The sequence below is a fragment of the Equus caballus genome, chromosome 1 (genome assembly GCF_041296265.1).
Source record: "Equus caballus isolate H_3958 breed thoroughbred chromosome 1, TB-T2T, whole genome shotgun sequence".
Taxonomy (NCBI): domain Eukaryota; kingdom Metazoa; phylum Chordata; class Mammalia; order Perissodactyla; family Equidae; genus Equus; species Equus caballus.
This window is the reverse complement of record NC_091684.1, coordinates 105,459,130-105,483,836: the sequence shown is the minus strand read 5'-3', so window position 1 is coordinate 105,483,836 and position 24,707 is coordinate 105,459,130. Positions and strand designations below refer to the sequence as shown.

Below are 24,707 nucleotides of genomic sequence, written 5' to 3'. Positions count from 1 at the left end.
GCCATCCAGAAGTGTTTTCTAAGTTCACGTCCCAGGTCAGGGCAATACTGCAAGCAATGAGAATTTCTCAAGTGCTGGCCACTGTGCTAAGCTCTAGGCCTAGGGTAATAGACTAATGAGGGACACAAATAAATAGAAAAGTACAACACAGTGATGTGTTAGATGATAGAGATGAGCACAGGGTGCTTCTAAATATGGATTTATATAGTCTGTTTTCTATACCTATAATTCTGCCTTTTCCACAAGATCATATAAATTGAATCAAATATAGCATGTAGTTTTTTCTGATATCTTTCACTAAGCATAATGCGTTTGAGTTTCATCCATGTTGTGTATATCAGTAGTTTGTAATTTTTTATTGCTGAGTAGTATTCCATTGTATGGATGTACCATAGTTCATGATTTTCATATGAAGCGTAAGTCTTAATTTTTCTTGTGTAAGTATGTAAGAATAGGATGGCTGAATCATGTGTTAGGTGTATGTTCAACTTTGTGAGAGACAGCCAAATTGTTTTCCAAAGTCACTGTACTAGTTTGTATTCCCACTGAATATGAGATGTGAATGTGTGGGAGTTTATCTGTTCACCTATTGATAAACATTTGGGTTGTTCGAGTTTGTAACTCCTAACAAATAAAGCTGTAATGAACGTTCATGTCCCGGTTTATGTATGGACATATGTTTTCTGTTCCCTTCCATCACCGCTAGCTGTAGAAGGACTGGTTATTGTGGTTGGTGTATGTTTAACTTTTTAAGAAACTGTCAAACTGTCTTCCAAACCGATTGTACTGTTTCACTTTCCCAAAGTGGCTGGAAGAGTTCCAGTTTCCCCACGTTCCCAAAAACGCTTGGCAGGGTCTATCTCCTCAACATTAGGCATTCTAATACGTGTAGTGGTGTCTCACTGTGATTTTAATAAGGACGTCGAACATCTTTTCATGTGCCCATTTGCCATCTGTATATCTTCTTTGGTTAAGTGTCTGTGCAAACCTTTTGCCCGTTTTAAAAAACTGGGTTGTTTCTTCTCTTATTACTGAGTTTTAAGAGTTTTTGAAATATTCTGGACACGAGCACTTTATCATATATATGACCTGCAAATATTTTCTCCCAGTTTGTGGACTACCTTTTATTCTCTTAACAGTGTCTTCTGAAGCACCTAAGTTTGTTTTTGAAAGGTTTAAATTATCCACTTATTCTTTTGTAGATTCTACTTTAATGTCATATCTGGGAAGTCTTTGTCTAACGAAAGATTGTGAAGGTTTTCTTCTAGAAGTTTTGTGGTTTTAAATTTTATGTTGAGGTTTATGATATACTTTGAGTTAATTTTTGTATATGATGCAAGGTATGTGTGAGAGTTCATTTTTTTCCATATGGATATCTAATTGATGCAGCATTATTTATTGAAAGGCCTATGCTTTTTCCACTGAATTATCTTTGCACCTTTGTCAAAAATAATCTGTCTATATATGTATGGGTCTAATTCTGTACTCCCTCTTTGGTTTCATTGATCTCTTTATCGATTTTGACGCCAATACCACACTGTCTTGATTACTATGGCTAATACCACACTGTCTTGATTACTATGGCTTCATAATAAGTCTTGAAATAGGTGGCATAAGTCTCCTAATTCTGTCCTCCTTTTTCTAAGTTATTTTGGCTATTCTAAGTACTTTGCATTTCCATAGGAAGTGTAAAATCAGCTTCTTAGTTTCTAAAACCTAAAAATGCCAGGTGGGATTGTCACCGGGATTGTGTTCACTTTATAAAGCAATTTGGGGAGAATTGACGTCTTAACAAAATTGAGTCGTCTGTCCTATGAATAAGGTATTTCTGTCCATTTATTTAGGTCTTCTTTTATTTCTCTCAGCAATATTTTACAGCTTTCACTTGTGTACATCTTTTGTCAGATTTATCCCTAAGAATTTCGTATTATTGAGACTGTTTTAAATAGTATTTTTTAATTTCAATTTTTGGTTGTTTGTTGCCAGTATATAGAAATAATAGGTTTTTGTATATTGAACTTGTATCGTGCAATCTTGCTAACCTCATTTATAGGTTCTAGTAGATGTTTTTGTGGACTCCATCAGGTTTCCTATATAAATATGATGTTATCTGGGAATAAGGACAGCTTTACATCTTCCTTTCCAATCTGGATAAAACAGGTCTATCACCCCAAAAAACTCCCTGATGCTACCCTTTTAAATAACCCCCCCCCCCTGCCTATAACTCCTGGCAACTGCTGATCTGTTTCCCATTACTTGTTTTGTATTTTCAAGAATGCCATATAAAGGGAATCATACTGCACATAAAATTTAAGACTGGTTTCTTCCACTCAGCATAATGCCTTTGAGATTCATCCATGTTTTTGTATGTATCAGTTTTTTCCTTTTTAATGACTGAGTAGTATTCCTTTATATGGCTATACCACAGTTGGTTTATCCATTCACCTGGTGAAGGACATTTAGATTGTTTCCAATTTTTGCCAATTATTAACAGGGCTGCTATACACACTTGTGTGCAGGCTTTTGTGTGAACATAAGTTTTCATACTTCTAGAGTAGACACTCAGGCGTGGTATGGCTGGGTCATATGGTAAGTGTCTGTTTAAATTCATAAGACACTACCAAATCCTTTTGCAGAGGGTGCTATCGTTTTGCATTCCCAACAGCAATGCATGAGAGTCCAGTTGCTCTGCATGCTCACCAGTGCTGTTACTGGCTCTTAATACCGGCCCTGATATCTGTTCCCCTATGGTGAACCCAGCATATATGGGGTTAAAAACTGAAAGTACATGTTCCTAGTTTCCTGCTTCTTTAGTTACACTCATGTGTAAGTATGTGTTTAACCTTTAACCTCTGATTGCCTGAGCTTTACAACCAGATAGACGTTACAAATTGTTAAAGCCCAGATGGCCTCAAGCTGGGCTCCCACGAAAGTTGTGGCTAATCATGGGAACTTGAAGTTCTTTTACAGAGAAACTAATGTCCAGAGAATATCAAGCAACCGAAGCTTCCTGGAGTCTGCCATCTACCATGGAGATAAACAGCCAAGGACGTCCATCTGTGGAATCCTTTGTCTCCCCGCCTTTGGAAGCAGTCCCAAATGCAGGCTGATGGGAAAACACTGACCAAGAAGGCCACAGCCCCCTCCCCTATCCCAAACTCTAAATAAAAATCCCTACCCCTTTCTTAATGGGGAGCTAGCAGTTGTTGAGGCACTAGCCCTTGCTTCACTCCTTCTGCCTGGCAAAGACCGTAAAGCCTTTCCTTTCCACTTAAGACTCTGTCCTTGTTATTTGGATTGGCATTGGGTTCAGGGCCCGAACCTTCGGTTACAGTCCTTCCTATTTTCAGTATATTTTTTTTTATTTTAGCCATTCTAATAGGTTTGTAGTAGTGATCCATAATTTATTAAGAAATGTTATTTTCCTAATGTTTTGAGGTTTTTGTATATTTCTAAATATCTTTCTGTTATTGATTTCTAAAATAATTCTGTGTGGTCAGAGAACATACTTTGTATGACTTGAGTACTTTTAAATTTATTAAGATTTGGTTTATGTAGCCCAGAATATGGTTTGTCTTGATAGGTGTTTTATGTGTACTTAAAGAATTTGTCTCCTGCTGATGTTGGGTAGAATGTTCTGTGACTGTCAATCAGATCAAATTAGTTAATGGTGTTCAAGTTTTCTGTATCCTTGCTGATCTTTCTGTCTATATATTCTATAAACTATTGAGAGAGGGTATTGAAATATGTGACTATAATTGTGGATTTATCCATTCCTCATAGAAATTCTCTCACTTTTGCCTCATATATTTTGAAGCTCTGTTATTAGGTTCATAGATATTTAGGACTCTTATGTCTTCCTGATGAATTGACCTGCTTATTATTATGAAACAAAGCTCTTTATCCCAAGTAATATTCTTTGATCTGAAATATGCTTCATCTGATATTAATATCGCCACTCCAGCTTCCTTTTAATTAGTGTTAGCATGGTAAATCTATTTCTATTCTTTTAACTGTGTCTTTGTATTTAAAGTGGATTTTTTGTAGGCAGCATATATTGTCCTTCTCTTTTATCTAATCTGACAATTTCTGCTTTTTGATTGGAGTGTTTAGACTACATTTGATATGATTATTGATATGGTTAGGTTTTGCAGTATGTTTTGTTTGTCTCATCAGTTTTTTGCTCTTTTTCTTCTCTTTTTAATTGGGTATTTTGATGATCCCATTTTATCTCCTTTGTTGGCTTATTAGCTATAACTCCCAGTTTTATTGCTTTTGCAGCTGCTTTAGGATGTATAAGTATGCATGTTTAACTTATCAGTCTACCTTCAAGTGATGTTAGTTTCCTTCCGTTTCTCGCCTCCTAGCCTTTATGCTGTTTGTGCTGTTATGGTCATATATCTCTCTTCTACATATGCTATTAACCCCCCCACTACATTATTATTATTTTTGCTTAAACATTTTAAATATCTTTCAAAGAGATGTAAATAATAAGAGAAAGCCTTTTATATTTACCTACATAGCTATTATCTAGTGCTTTTCATTCCTTTGTGTAGATTCATATTTCTCTCTGATACCATTTTTCTTCTGCCTGAAGGTCTTTCTTTAACATTATTTCTTGTAATCCTGGTCTGCTGCTGATGAATTCTTTGTTTTTGTATTAGTTTTTGTTTTGTATTTTGCCTTCATTTATTGAAAGATATTTTTTCTGGGTATAGCGTTCTTGATTGTTGTTTCTTTCCATACCTTGAAGCTGTTGCTCCTCTGTCGTCTTGTGTGCACTGTTTCCTTTGGGAAATCTGCTGTCATCCTTTACTTTGTTCCTCTGTACATGTCTTTTTTCCTCTGGCTGCTTTTCAGGTTTTGTCTTTTTTTTTTTTCTTTTTGGGTTTTGCCATATCTTTCTTTTTTTTTTTAATTTTTATTTTTTTCGGATGTACATCATATTTCAAATTCTGTATACGTTACATCATGTTCACCACCCGAACACTAGTTATAGTGCATCCTCTCACATGTGACCCTAATCACCCCTTTTGCCCTCCCCCCTCCCCCCTTCCCCAATGGTAACCACCAGTCCAATCTCCAATGCTATGTGTTTTGGTTTTTTTTTTGTCGTTTTTATCTTCTCCTTGTGAGTGAGATCATATGGTATTTGACTTTCTCCCTCTGACTTATTTCACTCAGCATAATACCCTCAAGGTCCATCCATGTTGTCACAAATGGCCGGATTTCATCATTTCTTATGGCTGAGTAGTAGTCCATCATGTGTAAATACCACATCTTCTTTATCCATTTGTCCCTTTATCCATTTGGCACCTAGGTTGCTTCCAAGTCTTGGCTATTGTGTATAATGCTGCAATGAACATAGGGGTGCAAGTATCTTTATGCCTTTGTGTTTTCAAGTTCTTTGGATAAATACCCAGCAGTGGAATAGCTGGATCATATGGTAGATCTAGCCTTCATTTTCTGAGGATACTCCAAACTGCTTTCCATAGTGGCTGCACCAGTTTGCACTGCCACCAGGGAAATGCAAATCAAAACTACAATGAGGTATCACCTCACTCCGGTCAGAATGGCTATAATTAACAAGACAGGAAACAACAAATGTTGGAGAGGGTGTGGAGAGAAGGGAACCCTTGTTCACTGCAGGTTATGTCTTAATCATTAGCTTTGAGCGATTTGATCATGATGTGCCTTGGTATAGACTTATTCATGTTTTCTTTGCTTAGGATTTATTTTTCTTCTTGGATCTGTGGGTTTATAGTTTTCATCAAGTTTAGAAAGTTTTTGTCCATTATTTCTACAATTTCTTTTTGGTCTCTTCCCTCCTCTGGGGATTTCAATCACTCTTATATTAGGCTACTTCAAGTTATCCCATACCTCACTCTCTTCATTTTTTTTCCTCTTTGTTTCATTTTGTTTCTATTGCTGTGACTTCAAATTCACTTATCTTTTTTTCTGCCCATCTAATTTGTTTTGCTCTGAAATCTTGTTATTAATCTAATCCAGTGTATTTTTCATCTCAGACATTGTATTTTTCATCTCTAAAACTTCAATTTGGGTTCTTTTCTATCTTCCGCATTTCTACTTAACATATTCAGCATTTCCTCTTGCTTTTTGAACATGTGGAATATATTCATATCTGTTTTGTCTATTAATTCCAATATCTGTTTTGATTATGAGTCAGCTTCAATTGATTGATTTTTCTCTTTATTATGGCTTATATTTTCTTGCCTCTCTGTATGCCAGGTAATATTTTTATTGGATCCCAGGCATTGTGAATTCTACTCCTTTGGATGCTGGATATTTTTGTATTCTTATAAGTGTTCTTGAGCTTTGTTCTGGCATGCAGTTAAGTTACTTAGTAATAGTTTGATTTTCTAATTTATAGGATTTGATGGGTGATACCCGAGCTACATCTATTCTAGGGCTAATTTTTCCCACTGGGCGAGACTCTTAGTACTCTACTCAATGTTTGTGAATCTTGAAGTTTTCCATTGTTGCTGGGGGAAACGGATTATTCCTGGACCTGTGTGAGCTCAGGTGACTGTTCCCTCTAATTATTCCAGGTAGTTCTTTCCTCTCAGACTGAGACTCAGCTCGTCTCCTCTCACTCATGCACTGGAAACATCACAGGTGTGCTCTGGCGGGTGAGAGATGAGGACGGCAGCAGGGCCTTTATAAGACTGCCATGGCCCCAGGCGCATCCTCTACTATGTTAAGCGTCTTAAAATGTACCCTGTGTTCTACATTAAATGCCTTTTTTTTTTTTTTTAAAGATTTTATTTTTTCCTTTTTCTCCCCAAAGCCCCCCCGGTACATAGTTGTGTATTCTTCGTTGTGGGTTCTTCTAGTTGTGGCATGTGGGACGCTGCCTCAGCGTGGTCTGATGAGCAGTGCCATGTCCGCACCCAGGATTCGAACTAACGAACCACTGGGCCGCCTGCAGCGGAGCGCGCGAACTTAACCACTCGGCCACGGGGCCAGCCCCATTAAATGCCTTTTTTAAACTGTAACATTTGAAAGTCTTATTTTATAATTTGTACAGTTTTTTTATTGAGATCATAATAGTTTACCTCAATGTGAGATTTCAGTTGTACATTATTTCTTCACTGTCACCACATTAAGTGCTCCCCTTCACCCCTGTGCCCACCCCCAGCCCCCTTCCTCTGGTAACCACTGAACTGTTTTCTTTGTCTATGTGTTTGTTCATATTCCACATATGAGTGAAATCACCTGGTGTTTGTCTTTCTTAGTCTGGCTTATTTCGCTTAGCATAATTCCCTCCAGGTCCATCCGTGTTGTTGCAAATGGGATGAATTTGTCTTTTTTTTTTACAGCTGAGTAGTATTCTGTTGTATATATACCACATCTTCTTTATCCAGTCATCAGTCAATGGGCACTTGGATAGTTTCCATGTCTTGGCTATTGTGAATAGTGCTGCAATGAACATGGGTGCATATGTTACTTTGAATTGCTGATTTCAAGTTGTTTGAGTAGATACCCCATAGTGGGATAGCTGGGTGTATGGTAGTTTTTAGTTTTTCGAGGAATCTGCATACTGTTTTCCATAGTGGCTGCACTAGTTTGCATTCCCACCAGCAGTGTATGAGGGTTCCCTTATTCCACACCCTCTCCAACATTTGTTATTTTTAGTCTTAGTGATTATAGCCATTTTAACAGGCATAAGGTGAAATCTTAGTGTAGTTTTGATTTGCATTTCCCTGATGATTAGTGATGTTGAACATCTTTTCATGTGTTTATTGGCCATCTGTATATCTTCTTTGGAAAAATGTCTGTTCATATCCTCTGCCCATTTTTTGATCAGGCTATTTGTTTTTTTATTGTTCAGTTGTTTAAGTTCCTTATATATTATGGAGATTAACCCCTTGTCAGATATCTGATTTGCAAATATTTTCTCCTAATTGGTGGGTTGTCTCTTTGTTTTGATTCTAGTTTCTTTTGCCTTGTAGAAGCTCTTTAGTCTGATGAATTCCCACTTGTTTATTTTTTCTTTTGTTTCTCTTTTCTGAGAAGACATGGTATTTGAAAAGGTCCTTTTTAGTTCGATGTCAAAGAGCGTACTACCTATATTATCTTTCAGGAGTTTTATGGTTTCAGGGCTTATCTTCAAGTCTTTGATCCATTTTGAGTTTATTTTTGTGTATGGCATGAGATAGTGGTCTACCTTCATTCTTTTGCATGTGGCTGTCCAGTTTTCCCAGCACCGTTTATGGAAGAGACTATTTTTTCTCCATTGTATGTTCTTGGCACCTTTGACAAAGACTAGCTGTCCGTAGATGTGTGGTTTTATTTCTGGGCCTTCAGTTCTGTTCCATTGATCTCTGTGCCTGTTGTTGTACCAGTGCCATGCCATTTTGATCACTATGGCTTTGTAGTGTATTTTGAAGTTGGGGATTGTGATGCCTCCAGCTTTGTTCTTTTTTCTCAGGATTGCCTTAGCAATTCGGGGTCTTTGGTTGCCCCATATGAATTTTAGGATTCTTTGTTCTGTTTCCATGAAGAATGTCATTGGGATTCTGATTGGGATTGCATTGAATCTGTAGATTGCTTTGGGTAGTATGGACATTTTAACTATGTTTATTCTTCCAATCCATGTGCGTGGAATCTCTTTCCATCTCTTTATGTCATTATCACTTTCTTTCAATAATGTCTTATAGCTTTCATTGTATAAGTCCTTCACCTCCTTGGTTGAATTTATTCCTAGGTACTTTATTCTTTTAGTTGCGATTGTAATTTTTGTACAGTTTTGAGTTTTATAAGGTACAGATTACTTGTTCTTTTCTTATAGACTTAAACTTTATGTACGCATACAGAGTGGAGCTGATAAGTTGTAAATATTTTTGTAAATATTTAATTATTTTGATTTTGTGGGCTTTTTTTTCAGTCAGGTTTTTTTTTCCCCAAGTCTCAGACTTTTCTGTAGGCCCTTGAAAAACCCCATAGGCTCTGGGCAGTGAGCCTACAGAACTGCTGGGCGGCAGTAGTGGGAAGAGAAAGAAGGAACAAATTAGACAGCAAGGAGTGGAAGTGCGTGAACGGCATCAGACTGGAGGTGATGGAGAGGGAAGGGGAGAAGTCGTAGCTCATACCTAGCGGGCTTGAGCACAGCCATCTGCAGACACGGAAGAACAGGAGACGGCGTACATTGCTGGAGAGAGAGTGAATTCTATTTGGGACAGAAAGACAGCCACTCTCTTTTTTTTTTTGAGGAAGATTAGCCCTGAGTTAACATCCATGCCGATCTTCCTCTACTTTCTATGTGGGAAGCCTGCCGCAGCATGGCTTGACATGCAGTGTGTAGGTCTGCACCCGGGATACAAACCGGTGAACCCCGGGCTGCTGAAGCAGAACGTGCGAACTTAACTGCTGTGCCACTGGCCAGCCCTGCCACTCTCTTATTAGGAGGTGAAGAAAGGCACACAGATGCCAAATCCCTATCCTTCCATCATAGTACACATCATCATGGGCTGGCCTGGAGGATGTGAATAGTCAATACCTGGCTCTGCCGATGTCCTTACTAATCTGAAGAGTGTATCTCAGTAATGCGGAAACAATCCTGGGATCCTGGGAAACAATCCTAGGAAAGTGCCAGTCTCCAGAGTAGACGGTCCGCGTAGGCTATTGTGGGAAAGAGGATGATGTGCTGTCTTCTGGTAACGTCCCCTTTTTCTCAAGGTACCTTTGCTTACTTCCTCATCAGCTTTCCAGAATTTCATAGAAATTCCCAGTGCCACCTTCTGTGATGTCATCCCCCAAAGGAAGTCAAGCCCAGAAAACAAGGCTGCCCAGTTTTACACGAAAGGTGCCGCTGGAGGTGCCATCCCCAACAGAGAAGGACTGGTCTAAGGATGATGAAGAGGATTATGTCTTCAAGGATCCGGATGAGGAGCTGGATTCCCTGCCTCAGCCTTATCGCATGATCAACAAGCTGGTGAACCTTCTGTTTGACCGGTCGTGGGAAGTTATCGAGGAGAGGGACGCACTGAGGAAATCTGAGCTCAGCCGCATCCGGCCCACCGTCTACCCTCCAGTTGTGGAAAGCAAGGTACGGAGCAGCTGACCCGGAGTCCCTGTTTCTCACTTTAGGATTAATATGTGAAAACACCTGGTCCAGGGATGCATTCCTACCGGGAACCTTCATTCAGTAAGACAGACGCAGTTTTAAAAGATTACAGGTGTGCTGATGTTGGTTAAAATGGATCTAGTGATTGCCTGGGGTGTTCTGGTTAATTGAAGATTATACAGAAAGTCATTTATATTCTGTTGTTATTTAACAGTCTTTCTGAAGGTATTAATCATGCTCGATGGTTGGAAATATACCAGTGCCTCAGCCATAGCTCCTCCCACAGTGTTCCAGGTTAATAAAGTACAGGGAATGGGGCCACTTGTCCACTCATCACCGGGCTTGTAGTCGTGCTTAGTGTTGTGAACGTGCATTTATCCTCAACTTCTTTGTTTTCTCTGGCCCCTTTCCCCTAAGTGGAATGCTGTGACTTTCTCAATGCTTGGGCAACATAATTAGATGAGCACCATGTCTGGGGATGATCTTATATTTAGGAAGGGCCCACATCCCTCTTTGAAAAGTTAGCTCATGTTACTTGCAGATGGCAACAGCTGGAAATCGTTCCTTTTTTTTTCTTTGTTTTTGTTTTCTCAGCTCAACAAAATGCCAAATTGTATGGCGATTTCCCAAGACTACGTGTTTATTGGAGGAGCCAGAGGATTCTCCATCCATAGTCTGTTCAATGCTAAACAAATATACGTTTGGGAGAAACTTAAGGTTGATGTCACTTCCATCTGTGCCACAGATTTGGGGAGTGAAATACTTATTGCTCCTGTGGACGAAATAGGTACATGTTCTTCATCTTCCTTTTTCAGCTTCATTAACAAGCAACTGTGGACATTGCTCAATTTCATCTCCTTTCCAGAAATGAGCAGGGCCAGGCATGGTCATGTGGTGGTAACTAACACCTACAGGACAATGTGGTGTGCCAGGCACTTTTCTGACATTTCACATATATTGGCCCATTGAACCCTCACTACAGCCCTGGGAGGTAGGTGTAATTTATTATCCATGTCTCTCAGAAGAGGCAACTGAGGCAGGGAGGTTCAGTAACTTATGTGAGCTAACACAGGAAGTAAGTGGCACCGGCAGCATTGAACCGGGCAGCGTGGCCCCAGAGTCCCACACCCTTCGCGCCTGCAGCAGTCCTGCCGCTCACGTGAACCTCAGCCTGAGCTGAGGATGAACCAGGCCCCCAACAGGACTACAGTATAGAGAACTATAGACAGTGTCCTGGAGGACGCTTTCTGCAGGGGGCTGACCTGACCAGATTGGCATTTTAGGAAGGGCACACTGGTTAGGAGTTTAAAAAAGTCAAAAGGCAGAGAAAGCAGGAAGAACTATTGTATTCATTAAGGAGAGAAATTATGAAGGTCTGAACCAAGGCAAGGGGCTATTGAAATGAAAAGGGAAATTGGATTATGCTGATGGAAGGTGTTAACATTAGGGGAAGTGGGTGAAGGAAGGAGCGAGCTCCTTGTACTGTTCTTGCAACTTATCTGTAAGTCTCAAGTTAGTTCAAAATAAAAAGCTTTAAAAATGAAAAGGAAAATATAATGGAAAAACTTGGTGAGTGATGGAACGTGCATGGGGTGGGGAGTGGGCAGATGTGTGAGGGGGAGGTGAAGGGAAATGGCTCCCTCCTGCCGTAGTTGATGGGGTGGATGATGGTGCCGTTGCTTGATAGCGGTTACAGGAGAATCTGGCTCTGGGTCTGTGAGTTGGGGAGTTCGATTTGAGCACGCTCAGCTTTCAGGCGTTGGGAGTGGGAATGTTGAAGCTCAGGAGAAGTTTGGTCTGAAGATAGGATTGCATTTGTCACTCTGCATTATATCTAATTGGTTTCACATCTGTGTGATGCTCTGTGGTGAATTTCAAGGCAGAGATGGCCTTGGTGGTCCCTAGCACATTTGTGGGCATGGTGCAGAGTCAGAATTCCACCCACGGTGGGCCAGATGCCTTGACAAGGTCTGTACTGTGGGAGTAGAACAAGTTCTGAGTGTGTGGGAGGCATCTAAAGAAAGAGGCAAGAAGGCATGGGGGGTGATGATCATATACGGAGCCCTTAGGCGAAATGGGAATTAGAGTGATGGAATTATGAATACAACAAAATTAACTGCATGAGGAGCTTATTGGGGGTTGAGAGGCGAGGCACATGGAACGGTGAGATGTGGTTCTTTCCCTCAAGGAATCTGTAAACTCGCTGAAAGGAGTAAAACACACTCACAGGAAGCAGTTGGATGACAGTGTGGGGCAGTGCAGGATGCTGCGCTGAAACAGGGAGACAGAAACCAAGCAGGGGATCGCTGGGGGCCCAAGTCCTTACGGAGGCTTCCAGGAGAAGGGACGGGGCCAGGCAGGCGGAGAGGACCCAGGAGGGAGCAGAGCTTGAACCCTTCAAGTGAGAGGTGGAGCAAGGCGGGCATACCAAGCTCATCCTGGCAGTGGAGGGGCCAGGGAGGAGGCCTGAGAAGGCATGAGCTTTCGACGATCATTTCAGAAAGTCAAATAGAACATTCTAGTGCTTCTTTGGTTTGCTGGTCTGTCTTACATTCTCACTTATTTTTCTGTTTCAGGCATCGTTAGACTGTTCTATCTTTATAAGGATGGTCTTTGCCTCATCAAAGCCATCAACGAAGTGGTAAGTTCCTATTCTTTCACCCATAGCTGGGCCAAAAGCTACAGCAAATCGAGTTTACTTCTAATAGGGAGGTGGTGACAGCTGTCCTAGAGTGGAAAGAAATAGATTCCCTGGTCAGGGAGCCTCCTCCAGAATGTCCCGTTACAAGATCCCCCACCGTCAGCGGGCACGTGCTCAGCACCTTGGGTTTGTACACCCTTTTGTTGAGAGAAGACAATTGCTGAGGAGCTCCAGGCCAGACTGGGCACCAGACCAGCATATCTAGTAACTACTTAGAAGTCCCTGAATTTTCCAGGCTGCTTCACACCCTGTTCCCTGGCCCATGCTGTTCCCACTGCTTGGAGTGCCCTCCTTGCCTCCCTGCCTACTGTGTGTACCTCTTCAATTTCCCTCGTTCCCTTAGTTTCCTTCAAGACCAGCTCCATCTCTCCCTTGCTGAGATGCATTCCCTCATATACCCAAGGGAGAGCCCTCTCTCCCTCCTCTGTGCCACCCCCACAAAGAACAGCCTTTCTGTCATGCTGTTTCCTCCACCCTCCATGCTTACTTGTTTGTATGACTGCTGCTTCTCCTGGACCTAAGCTTCCCGAGGGCAGGGGACGTGTCTTACTCACCTGTGTGTCCCTTGTTCCTAGCACACTGTAGGTTGTCAGCAAGTATTTTTGTTTGTTTGTTTGTTTTGTTTTTTTTGAGGAAGATTAGCCCTGAGCTAAACTGCTGCCAATCCTCCTCTTTTTTCTGAGGAAGACTGGCCGTGAACTAACATCTGTGCCCATCTTCCTTCACTTTATATGTGGGATGCCTACCACAGCGTGGCTTGCCAAGCAGTGCCATGTCTGCACCCAGGATCCGATCCGGCGAACCCCTGGCCACTGAAGCGGAACATGCCAACTTAACCGCTGTGACACTGGGCTGGCCCCGAGCAAGTGTTTTTTGAATCAATGGATCCAAAAAAAGAGAGAGAATTGCTCAGAGTAAATTTTTTTTTCCTAAGGAAGATTAACCCTGAGCTAACGTCTGTGCCAGTCTTCCTCTACTTTTTATGCAAATCGCCACCACAGCATGGCCGATGAGTGGTGTAGGTCTGCGCCCAGGATCCAAACCCACAAACCCAGGCCACCGAAGCAGAGCACGCTGAACGTAACCACTAGGCCACAGGGCCAGCCCCAGAGTAGATTTTTACTTGCAGTTTGTCTTGTAAAAAGTACTGTTGTTGGGCACCAAAGCAGTTCAGTGGGGGAAAGGAAGTATTTTCAACAAATGATGCTGGAATGCTAGGTAAACAAGTGGAGGAGGAAATGAACCACACCCCTACTTCACCCCATATACAAAAACTGATTGGATATGGATTATAAACCTGAATGTAAAGGCTAAAATGTCATCCTTCCAGAAGAAAACACAGGAAAATATTTTTTCAACCTTGGCACAGGCAAAGATTTCTTAGGACATGAAAAGTGCTAACCATAAAAGAAAAAATTGATATTGGACTTCATCAGAATTAAAAACTTCTTATTCCTCACACCATATACAAAAATTAACTCAAAATGTATTATATGCTTATATGTAAAATTTAAAACTATAAAACTTCTAGAAGAAAGCATAGGAGAAACTCTTTGTAACCTTGGGTTAGGCAAAGAATTTTTAGCTCCAATATCAAAAGCACAGTCCATGTAAGAAAAAATTGATAAATTGGACTTCATCAAAATTTAAAACTTCTGTTCTATAAAAGACACCATGAAAAGAATAAAAAGACAAGCGATAGACTGGGAGAAAAGAATTGAAAATCACCTATCTGATAAAGGACTTGTATCCAGAATATGTAAAGAACTCCCAAAACTCAAACTCAAAAATAAGGAAATAAACAACCCAGTTTTTTAAATGGGCAAAGGATTTGAAAAGAAAGATAGGTCACCAAAGAAGTTACATGGAAGGCAAATAAGATGCTCAACATCATTAGTCGTTAGGGAAATGCAAGTCAAAGTCACAATGAGCAACCACTAGACATGTATTAGAATGCCTAAAATTAAACAGACCGACCACACCAAGTGCTGGCAGAGGTGCTCCACAACAGGACGCTCATACACTGCTGTGGTGAAGTAGAACTGTACGACTGTTCTGGCAGTTTTTTAAAAAGTTAAACATACACCTGCCATATGATCCAGCCATTCCACTCCTGGGTGTTTACCCGGGAGAAATGAAAGCATATCCCTATACAAAGACTCGCACATGAATGTTCATAATAGTTTTATTTGTAATAGCCAAAACCCAGAAACCACCCAAATGTCCATCAACAGGTGAATGGATAGGCACACTGTGGGATGTCCACACAACGGGACGCTGCTCAGCAGTGAAAGGAGCGAACTATCAATGCGCGTAACCACAGGGATAAATCTCAAAACGACTGTGCTGCGTGAAAGAAGTCAGACAAAAAAGGATACATACTGTGTGACTCCATTTATGTGAAGTTCTAGAAAATACAAACTAATCTAGTGACAGAAAACATCAATTTTTGCCTAGGGTCGGGTGGGAGAAAGGTGGAGGGAAGGATTACCAAGGGGCGGGAGGAAACTTTTGGGGGTGATGGATATGTTCAATATCTTGATGTGGTGATGGTTTCAAGGGCTGTCCTTATGTCAAAAACATATCAAATTCTATACTTTGTGCAGTTTATTGTATGTTATTATGCCTCTGATAAAGCTGTTACAAAAATTAAAACTTTCGCTCATCAAAAGATGTTATTAAAGTTCACTCGGTAGCAGGAGTTGAGAGCAGACCCCAGAAAACCTTGAGCAACCCCACCGGCGCCCAGCCTAGTGACCCTCACACCCAAGAAGGAGCTGCAGCTGTCACGCCGGCCCCAGTCACCATGACCACAACTCTGAGCAGTGAGGCAGAGACCCAGCAGCGGCCTCTGCACTGCCCACACCTGTACCACCCACCACAGCACAGGGAGCAGTGGCACCCGCTGGTGGGGACAAGCCGGGCATGGCAGTGACAGTTTAGGGAACAGTCAAATGGTTCCATGTGAAGAACAGATACGGTTTCATCAACAGGAAGGACACCAAGGAAGAAGTATTTGGACAGGAGACTGCCATAAAGAATAACCCCAGGAAGGCCTTTGTGGCGTGGGAGACGGATAGACGGTAGAGTGGATGTTGTTGAAGGAGAAATGGGTGCGGAGGCAGCAGATGGTACAGGCCTGGTGGAGTTCTGTGCGAGGCAGTAAGTCTGCAGCAGGCCCGAACCATTGTGAAAGTGTCCACATCCACACCATTACCAGCAGAATTCCACCCTGGTGAGAGAGAGGGAAAGAACGAGGAGTCGGAGAGGGCCCCCAAAGGCCAGGCCCCACAGCAGGTGACGGGGCCCGCCTGCCAGAGTACAGAGACCCTGCGGGCACCCACCACAGCATGTCAGTCGTCCTGTGCAGGGAGAAGCGATGGAGGGAACTGACAGGCAGAGTGCAGAACCAGGTAGACCAAGGAGACAGAGTCTGTATCGGAAGACAGGCCCTCCTCGCCAAAGAGAGCCCAGAGAGCACGGCGGGGAGAGGAGGAGGAAAACCAAGGAGATGAGACCTGAGGTCAGCAGCCACCTAGCGCTGGTACCCTGCAACTTCTAGTGCCGCTGCAAACACCTGCAAAACCTAGCCTTGAGATGGCATAAGGACAAAAGCAGCCGAGAGTTCCACTGAGAATTCGTCAGCTTCCGAGGCTGAGCAGGGCTGGGCTGAGCGAACGTCGGTTTGCCACCTGTACCATCACCTGGTTTGAGAAATGACTATGAAATTCCAGCAATAAAAAGTGAGCAAAAGATTGGAGCTGAAGACCTTACTTGCCTGGTTTTTTGACCATGGACTCGATAACTAGAAATATTGGCATTATCTATGCAGCATCCGGTTTTTATTTTTACCTAAAGATATCTCTTTTTGGTAATACCAAATGGGTTTTTTAAAAAGCCTGGTTTTTCTCAATGCACCTTTAAAGGTTTTTAAACTGTTCCATATCTCGCCAAGTTGAAATTTTTAAGAACCTCATTTTTTATTTTGGATAAAACATTACAGGGGCCAGCCTGATGTCGTAGTGGTTAAGTTCACAGGCTCCGCTTCTGCAGCCCGGGGTTCGTGTGGTCAGATCCCTGTGCCGATGTATACACCGCTCATCAAGCCACGCTGTGACAGCATCCCAGATACAAAGTAGAGGAAGATGGGCCCAGATGTTAGCTCACGGACAATCTTCCTCAAGCGAAAAGAGGAAGATAGGCAACAGATGTTAGCTCAGGGACCATCTTCCTCACACTCACAAAAGATTTTAAAAGGGATTACACTCAGTTTTTTTCAAAAAAGTCAACAAAATGCAAGCACTTGTTAATAAAGTTCTTTGTAATTATTATTATTATAAAGATACTATTAAGAAAACAGAAAAGCAAGCCACAGACTAGATACCTGCAATGTATATATATAGCTTTTAAAATATATCCAGAATATATAAAGGACTCCTAATCAATAATAAAAAGACAGCCCAATTAAAAAATAGGCAAAAGACTTGAACTGACATTTTACAAAAGAAGATATATGAACAACTAATTTTTAAAAGTACCCAATAACATTAGTAACAGAAAAAGGCAAATTAAAATCACAATGAGACATCACTACACTCTATTCTAATGCTTAAAATTGAAAAGACAGCACACCATATACTGATGAGGGTGTGCAGCAACAGGGCCTTTCATACGTTGCTGGTGGAAGTGTCAATGGTACACCCACTTTGAAAAACAGTATAGTAGTTTCTTATAGAGTTAAACCTATGACCCATCAATTTGACTCCTAGATATTTACCCAGGAGAAGTAAAAACATATATCCCCAAAAATATTTGTACAAGAATGTTCATAGAAGCTTTATTTATAATAATCAAAAACTAGAAACAATCAGAATGAATACAGATTTGTGGCATATTAATTCAATGGAATGCTATTTAGCAATAAAACGTAATGAACTAGTGATGCTCCCAACACAGTGGATAAAATTCAAAAACTTTGAGTTGAGTGAAAGAAGCCAGAATGTACAAAGAGTGCATTCTGTATGATGCCAATGATATGAAATTTAAGAGCAGGAAAAACTCATGTGTGTTGGTGAGGAAGATGAGCGCAGCGATTGCCTATAGAGGGTAGTTGACTGAAATAGGGCACTAGGATGCTTTCTAGGGCGATGGTAATGTCCTATACCTTCACTGTGGGTTAGTTACACAGGTGTATATATTTGCCAGAACTCATCAAGATGTACATTTAATATCTGTGCCTTTAACTATTTAAATTTTATGTTTAAGAAACTCTCTAAAGACAATATATAGAGAATACATACCCCTCTGCTCATTTTATGAGACCAGCATAACCGTGATATCCAAATTGACAGGGACATTATACAGAACATAGTGTTAATGGGTTAGAACACACCAAAAATATTTTTAAAAATCATTAATTCATAATATAGATTTTTAAAGACTTCATTTTTACCTTTGCAAGTTGCTGGGGTAGAAACTCAGTATTCTGAAAACTGGTAAGGGAGAAAATCAAGTGTTTATCCTGACTTTCCTGTATAGGCTGTATTTCAGGGTAATCAAATAGTTGATGGTGGAAAGATCTTTATGGAAGAATTCTAACAAATGCAAAAGGAATGACGGAATTGGGCTATCTTAATTTTATAGCCATTTTGCAGAGTAATGGCCTAGGCAATGACCATCAATGGCTCATGGGGAGCGTTATCATTGATGAGCCAGGATGGCAACACCTGTTCTCAATGGTCAACCTTAACATGACTGCGAGAGAGAACAACCAGCTGTTATTAGCCTCCTGATGTGATGCAGGAGCGAGACACCGCCCCCCCGTGGAGTATTGGTGCCCAAACAGTTGAACCTAAATCTAATCAAACCTCTAGACCTGATTACCAGTTTACAGGAAATACAGGGGACCCGGCAACGTGTTAAACAACACCGTGGGGATGAGATCAGTCCAACCCAGAATGTGAAAAAGTCCATAGGACAAAGGACCCGGTTTCTTCAACAGATAAATCACAAAAAAGAAATGGGGGGACAGTTATAAACTAAAAGAGACTTAAGAGATACACTAACTAAATACAGTACCTGACTTCATTTGGATCCTGATTTGAAGAAACCAATTGTGAAAAGATATTTCTGAGATTTATGAAACACTGAGGAAATTTGAAACAGACTGGATATTAAGTGGTATTAAGGAATTATTGTTAATCTTTTAGGCTTAATTAAATAAAATATTAATGAGGTTGGGAGGTAATAAACAAGATTTGTCATCTAGTGATACTTGCTGAAGTTGAGTAACGGACACATGGGTGTTCATTACACTGTTTTCTCTTTATGTTGTGTTTGAAATTTCTCCGACCACAAGTTGGTATTAAAATATGTAAATAAAAAATATTTAAAACTCGTTCTTAAGTAAATTGGGGGCTTACCAGCCTAACCAATCTAGCCACCTTATCTTGCTAGTCTTAGAGCTCCTTAAAGGTATAGCACAACCATTCACATTGAGTCTCTCTTACCTGGCCCGAAATTTGAGCAGGTTTCATACTAGGGTTAGAATCAGTCTCTACTTGCTATGGACTGAATGATTGTGTTCCCCCAGAATTCACGTGGAAATCCTAACCCTCAATATGATGGTGTGAGGAGGTGGGACCTTTGGGAGGTGAGCAGGTCATGAAGGCAGAGCCCTCATGAAAGAGATTAGTGCCCTAAGAAGAGGCCCCACAGAGCTCCCTTGAGCCTTCCATCATGGGAGGACACAGCAAAGAGGCGGCAGGAAGACTCCGAACCAGGAAGCTGGCCCTCACCAGACACCAGATCTGCCGAGTTCTTGAAATCCTTGGAAATCTTGGATTTCCAGCCTCCAAAACTGTAAGAAATAAATGTTTATTGTTTATAAGCCACTCAGTCTATGGTGTTTTGTTATAGCAGCCTGAACAGACTGAGACACTACTCTAGTCTAGAGAGAGCCTTTCTTCAAGCAATGACCAGAGTTTTCAGTATCATGTAGAATTTACTTCAGACTATTTTGAATAATTGAGTTCCGGCGCAGATCTGGAGGGTTTGCAGACCTGACCAGGAGATCAGATAGTATGAAATCACCACGAATCATCAGAATTATTTCAGAAACCAGGAAATAAGTCCAAAAACTTTTAGACAGAAGATGGAGTTCCACTTCTTTGCATGTGATCTTGCCCAATTCCTGTACAAAATTAGAAAGTATGAAACAGTTGGAGGCATCTTTTCATATCCCAAGCTTTAGAAGGATTTCTGTTCTCTAGTGTGAACCACAAAAGTCCTGAGATGCATTCTTCTCTGTCGTCAGGCTGAGCTCACTCTCTCTGCATCTTGCTTCTTTCCAGGAGGACACCAGCAAGCAATCCACCTGCCTAAAGATGGAGATTTCTCAAGGAGGGGACTTTGCAGCCTTCTTCCTACAAGGCAAGTTAACCAGAGGCTGTTCAGAAGGCTCCTATTTGTAATCTCTTCCAGATAATCACTTTTCCCCCAAACCTTTATTCAGAAATAATTTACAAAACAAGTTGCAAAAATAGTGCAGAGTTCCCCTTTACCCTTCACCCAGCTTCCCTAATACCTACGTTTAACATAACCGCAGTATAACCATCAAAATGAAGCAAGTAGCATTGGTACAATACTATTAACTACAGATTTTTTTCAGATTTCACCACTTTTCCCCCTAATCTAGTTTTTGGCTCCAAGGTTGAGTCCAGGATACCATATTGCATTTAGTCATTGTATCTCCTTAGTCTACTCCTGTCGGTAACAATGTCTTGGTCTTTCCTTGTTTTTCATGACCTTGACACTTTTGAAGAATACCTCATGCAATGTCCCTCAATTTCAGTTTGTCTGGATTTTTCTTATGATTCAACCGGGGTTAAGGACTTGGGGGAAGATACGTTACTCACTATTGCTTCTCTTAACCTTGATCACTTAAAGTGGTGTTTGCCAGCTTCCTCCACTGTTGAGCTACCGTTTTTCCCTTTCCATACTCTGTTAAAAGCAAGTCGCTGAGTCCAGACCACACTCAAGGGGAGAGAATTGAAGCACCACTTCCTAGAGATGGGAAGATCAAAGAATTTTGGACATATGTTGAAACTACCACAGTAACTGGTGAACATCTTCGGGGAGATACTGTGAGGTTATGCAAATATCCCATTTCTCCTTAAAGTTTTGCCCACCAATTTTAGCATTCATCACGGAGTCTTACCTGTTGCAATTATTACTGTGGTGATAGAACAACATGTTATTCGAATGACTGTGAGCTTGATTTTTAACTTTTAAATATTTAGACATATGGTATATGGGCCTGTATTTGTACTCTTGCCTCATGCCCCTCGGATACTAGGTGCTTGAGGAAGAGATATATTTTATAATGTTTTATACATCAAAGGAAACGTTTGTACCATTTCTAGTAGTTTCCTAGGGCTGGCATAATAAAGTACCACAAACTGGGCAGCCTAAAACAGCAGATATTTATTCTCTCACAGCTCTGGAGGCCAGAAGTCTGAATAAAGTTGTTCAGATGATTACTTTTTTCAGGAAACGTTTAGCCAGAATCCCAGACCAGGAAAGCGACCTTTCCCAGGTTGGCAGATATTCGGTATAGAAGCTGAGGGTTTCTTTGGCAAGGTAAAGTCCTACAGTCCCCTCATGGGTTGTCATCTCCTCAGAGACTGGTCAGAAGAATTCTCTTGTGGCATGTCCCAATTCCAACCCTCTCAGCCATCCCCCTCTCAGTTACTGATTCTCTACATGCCACTCTCCTCCCCACACGGAAGTAGCTGCAAGACGGAATGTCAGTGGAATGTACCATTTGGAAGCTAGAAAACATGGGGACTGGGCAGAGCAGACAGTTGGGTTAAAAACTGTCACATCGGTGCTGTGAGTGTCAGGAGCCCGTGTTCTTTAGATGCTGTGGCTGGAGGGAGGAGCTCTACAGCTTTCCGCGAGTGACAACTTGCCGTAACCGATGCAGGACTACATCTCCTTCAGTTTTCAATGGTGCTGTTCGGAGGGGGTCTGCCGGTCTCCGTGCCAGGGATTCTAAGGTGCCAGGCCATTTCTCAGAGGAAACTTGTTGCCTGCTTGCAGTTGCTCAATGGCTCCTTGGTTTCCCAATGCAGGAGCCGGAGATATTTGGCTGGATGTGTATAAATTGCCCAAGGAGTCCTGGCTCAAGGAAGTGGAGCACCCGCAACTCAGTATAAATCCGAAGAAAAAAGTCAGACAGCTGCAACTGGTAGGAAGCATCTCTGCTTTCGGCGCATTCGTTTCTCCCTCCCTTGACCCACATCGAGCCTCCGTCCTCTTTGGGAGTTCAAGATGAATGAGTCCTTCTGGAGGCTACAAGAGAGGACAGTGGGCACACTGGCCCCTGTCTCCCTAATCAGTTTGCTTTGGTTAAAATAAGGTAGTAAAAAGTAGAGGTGACTTCCATGGTGGGAGTCTCAGTGTCTCTTGTCTGAGAGGTGCCCTCCAGCAAGACCACTCCCAGGCGATTCTCTGGGAAGAGGGTCTTCTGGCCTGACTCCTGCATGGGAGGTAATTTTTTCCCTCCTGGGCTGAAATAACCCTTTGATGCCTCGCATTCCACTAAATTTCCCAGATGATGGTATAACAAGATTGTTCTCAATATATGGGAATACATATATTCTTCGTGTTCTTCTTAGAAGTTAGGCTCTCCACCATTTCAGTTTAATTATATGTGATCCCCGGGCCTCATGCTGTGTCTTTAAAATATAGTTCTTCAGTAAATATTATTTTAAGACTTAATTTTCTTATCTATCTTATGTGTAGTTATTATTTTTTAACCAACAACAACTAATATTAATTGAGCATGCCTTTAAAAGATGTTGTATTAGGTGTGGAACAATTAGTGAAAAAATTAAGATAGGAGACTGAGATTGAGACTCACACTCGTGCTGAGCTCATCGACTGGCTTTGAATAAATGCCTTTTCTCCTGAGTGTGCATCTTCATGGCGGGGCGCAGTCCTGTACCACTGGGAGCGTTACCAGCCCGGAGAGCTTCCTGCTCTAAACTCTCACAGAATTTATTCTCTGTGCCTCTTTTTTGACACTTTCCACATACTACCTTGATTTTTAGTTATCCTGTTGTCCATGAAAGTGCTTTTTTCTTAACTAGACAATAAATTTCTACATTGTTAAGACCAACCTTCTGCTTCTTTTTATCAACCAGCTTCATAGTATCATACTCAGTGCCCAACAGATAGATTTTTTGAGGGATTAATTTGTTATCCAGCTGGGAAAGGCACCTTGGAATGGGGGTGGTTTATCACCATAATTCACTCAGTTTCCATATGCTGAGAAGCAACCAACTAATGCCAGGGTCAGTGGCAGTTCTTGTACTATGAATTATATTTAGAGTTAAATAAAATTGTCAACATCGCTGATTTATTTTACCAATCAGAAATATTCGCATCAACTTAGATTTTTGTAGTGGTCTCCTGACTGATCTCCTTATCTCTGCTCATTGATATTTCCTCTTACCGTTGCTGTTTCTTATTTCCTCAGCTACGTTTTAAGATCCTGGAGAGTCAGGATCATGTGTTAAAATCCTGCGGGCAGAAGGACCACACAAATATTGGTCCTCCATGTCCACCGCATGAGTTCACTACTCACAAGAGTAACTGGGGGGAAGAAAGAGCATCTCAGAAGATTAAAAGGGGAGGGGGAACATATCAAAGCCTCCTCTGAATTAATTTGTCATTTTTCTCCGCAGAACACTCTTGATGCCATGACTTCAGATAATTTAGAAATGGTAAGAAACTTTAGAGAAAATCTCCAGAGAGATTTTGCATGTTAGAGATTTTTATTTTGACTTGAAATTTACCTTAACTATCAAATATCCTAGTAAAAGCTTCCGCCAGGGCACTATTTGCAGTTTCTCTGTGACTTGATCTTCTGCCTCATATCCGTGGAAGATGGCGTCCTGTCCTTGTGGTAATAGACCCAAGTCACCCAACTTTGTCCAGAGCCGAGTTTCCTTGAAGGTAAGGGGGGTCAGTGTCCAGGGCCCCTCACTTGGATGGCCCCTGCCAAGGCCCTGGGAGTGGTCCTAGTAATGTGTTCACATGGTCACGTATTTTTGTAAAATTGGCCAAAGTAACATATTTTAACCACAATTACTTAAGACCACTGTCTCTTTTTGTTCAGACATCCTGTCTGGCACAATTTCCCCCATATTGGGTAGTATTAGGGTGCCATGGTCATTTTGTGTTCAAAATTTTGTGTTCTTTTTCTTACAGAGGCCCCTAAATTGTGCACACTTCAGGCCCCATGAAGCCCAATTTGCCCCTGCCAAAATAACAGCCCATCTGCCAAGCTGGGTTTCTTGAGGGCTCCATCTTTGTACTGGAGTCCCTTGGAGAACAGAGCAGCCTCCTGGAGCCTCCTGGCTCTCCCTCTGAGGCAGAGAGCACTGTGCTTTCCAGAGGCTTCGCTCTCGGAGGACTCCAGCTCCTCAGCAGAGGCGTGATGAACTTGCAGATGGAAGTCTCTCTAGAGCCCTTCCTTTTTCCCCTTTTTAGATGACATTATGTTTCAAATGATAGAAATAACGTGTGAATATATCACTCTGGGAAAAGCCAGGTCATTCGGATAGAGCAGCCCTCCCCAGAGGGCATCGCCACTACTAGCTTGGTGTGTGTTTTCTAGACCTTTAGTGTATATTTACCTTCTTTTATCTGTTTATTTTGAAAAATATAGTTTTGTTTTATGGGAATTTTTTTTGTATATAAGAAGCATCATACTATATATATTTTCTTACAAACTAGAATTTTTTTACTCAGCTTATTGGCAAGGTTTTTCAGTGTCAAACCTACCTTGTTCTTTCGACCTTCTGTGTTCTATTCCATGTTATGGATGTACCATAGTTTATTTGGCTATTA

The 24,707-nt window shown here is 41.4% G+C and overlaps 1 protein-coding gene across 9 annotated transcripts in view; it reads left to right on the top strand.

Moving 5' to 3' along the window:
• Nucleotides 1–24,707, top strand: part of WDR93 (WD repeat domain 93) — a 58,830-nt gene that overhangs the window by 1,309 nt on the left and 32,814 nt on the right. For 8 of the 9 annotated variants that reach the window (XR_011438428.1, XR_011438426.1, XR_011438427.1 and 5 more), the window contains exons 2-7: nt 9,725–10,069; nt 10,682–10,874; nt 12,664–12,728; nt 20,141–20,219; nt 21,923–22,038; nt 23,540–23,578. Coding sequence is in view for 6 of the 9 variants with exons in the window: in XM_070266493.1 (XP_070122594.1) it covers nt 9,767–10,069; nt 10,682–10,874; nt 12,664–12,728; nt 20,141–20,219; nt 21,923–22,038; nt 23,540–23,578 (795 nt within the window). In the remaining 3 variants the exon portion in view is untranslated. Of the gene's footprint in view, nt 1–9,724; nt 10,070–10,681; nt 10,875–12,663; nt 12,729–20,140; nt 20,220–21,922; nt 22,039–23,539; nt 23,811–24,707 lie in introns of those variants that run through there. The other variant, XM_070266508.1, reaches the window with a different exon arrangement.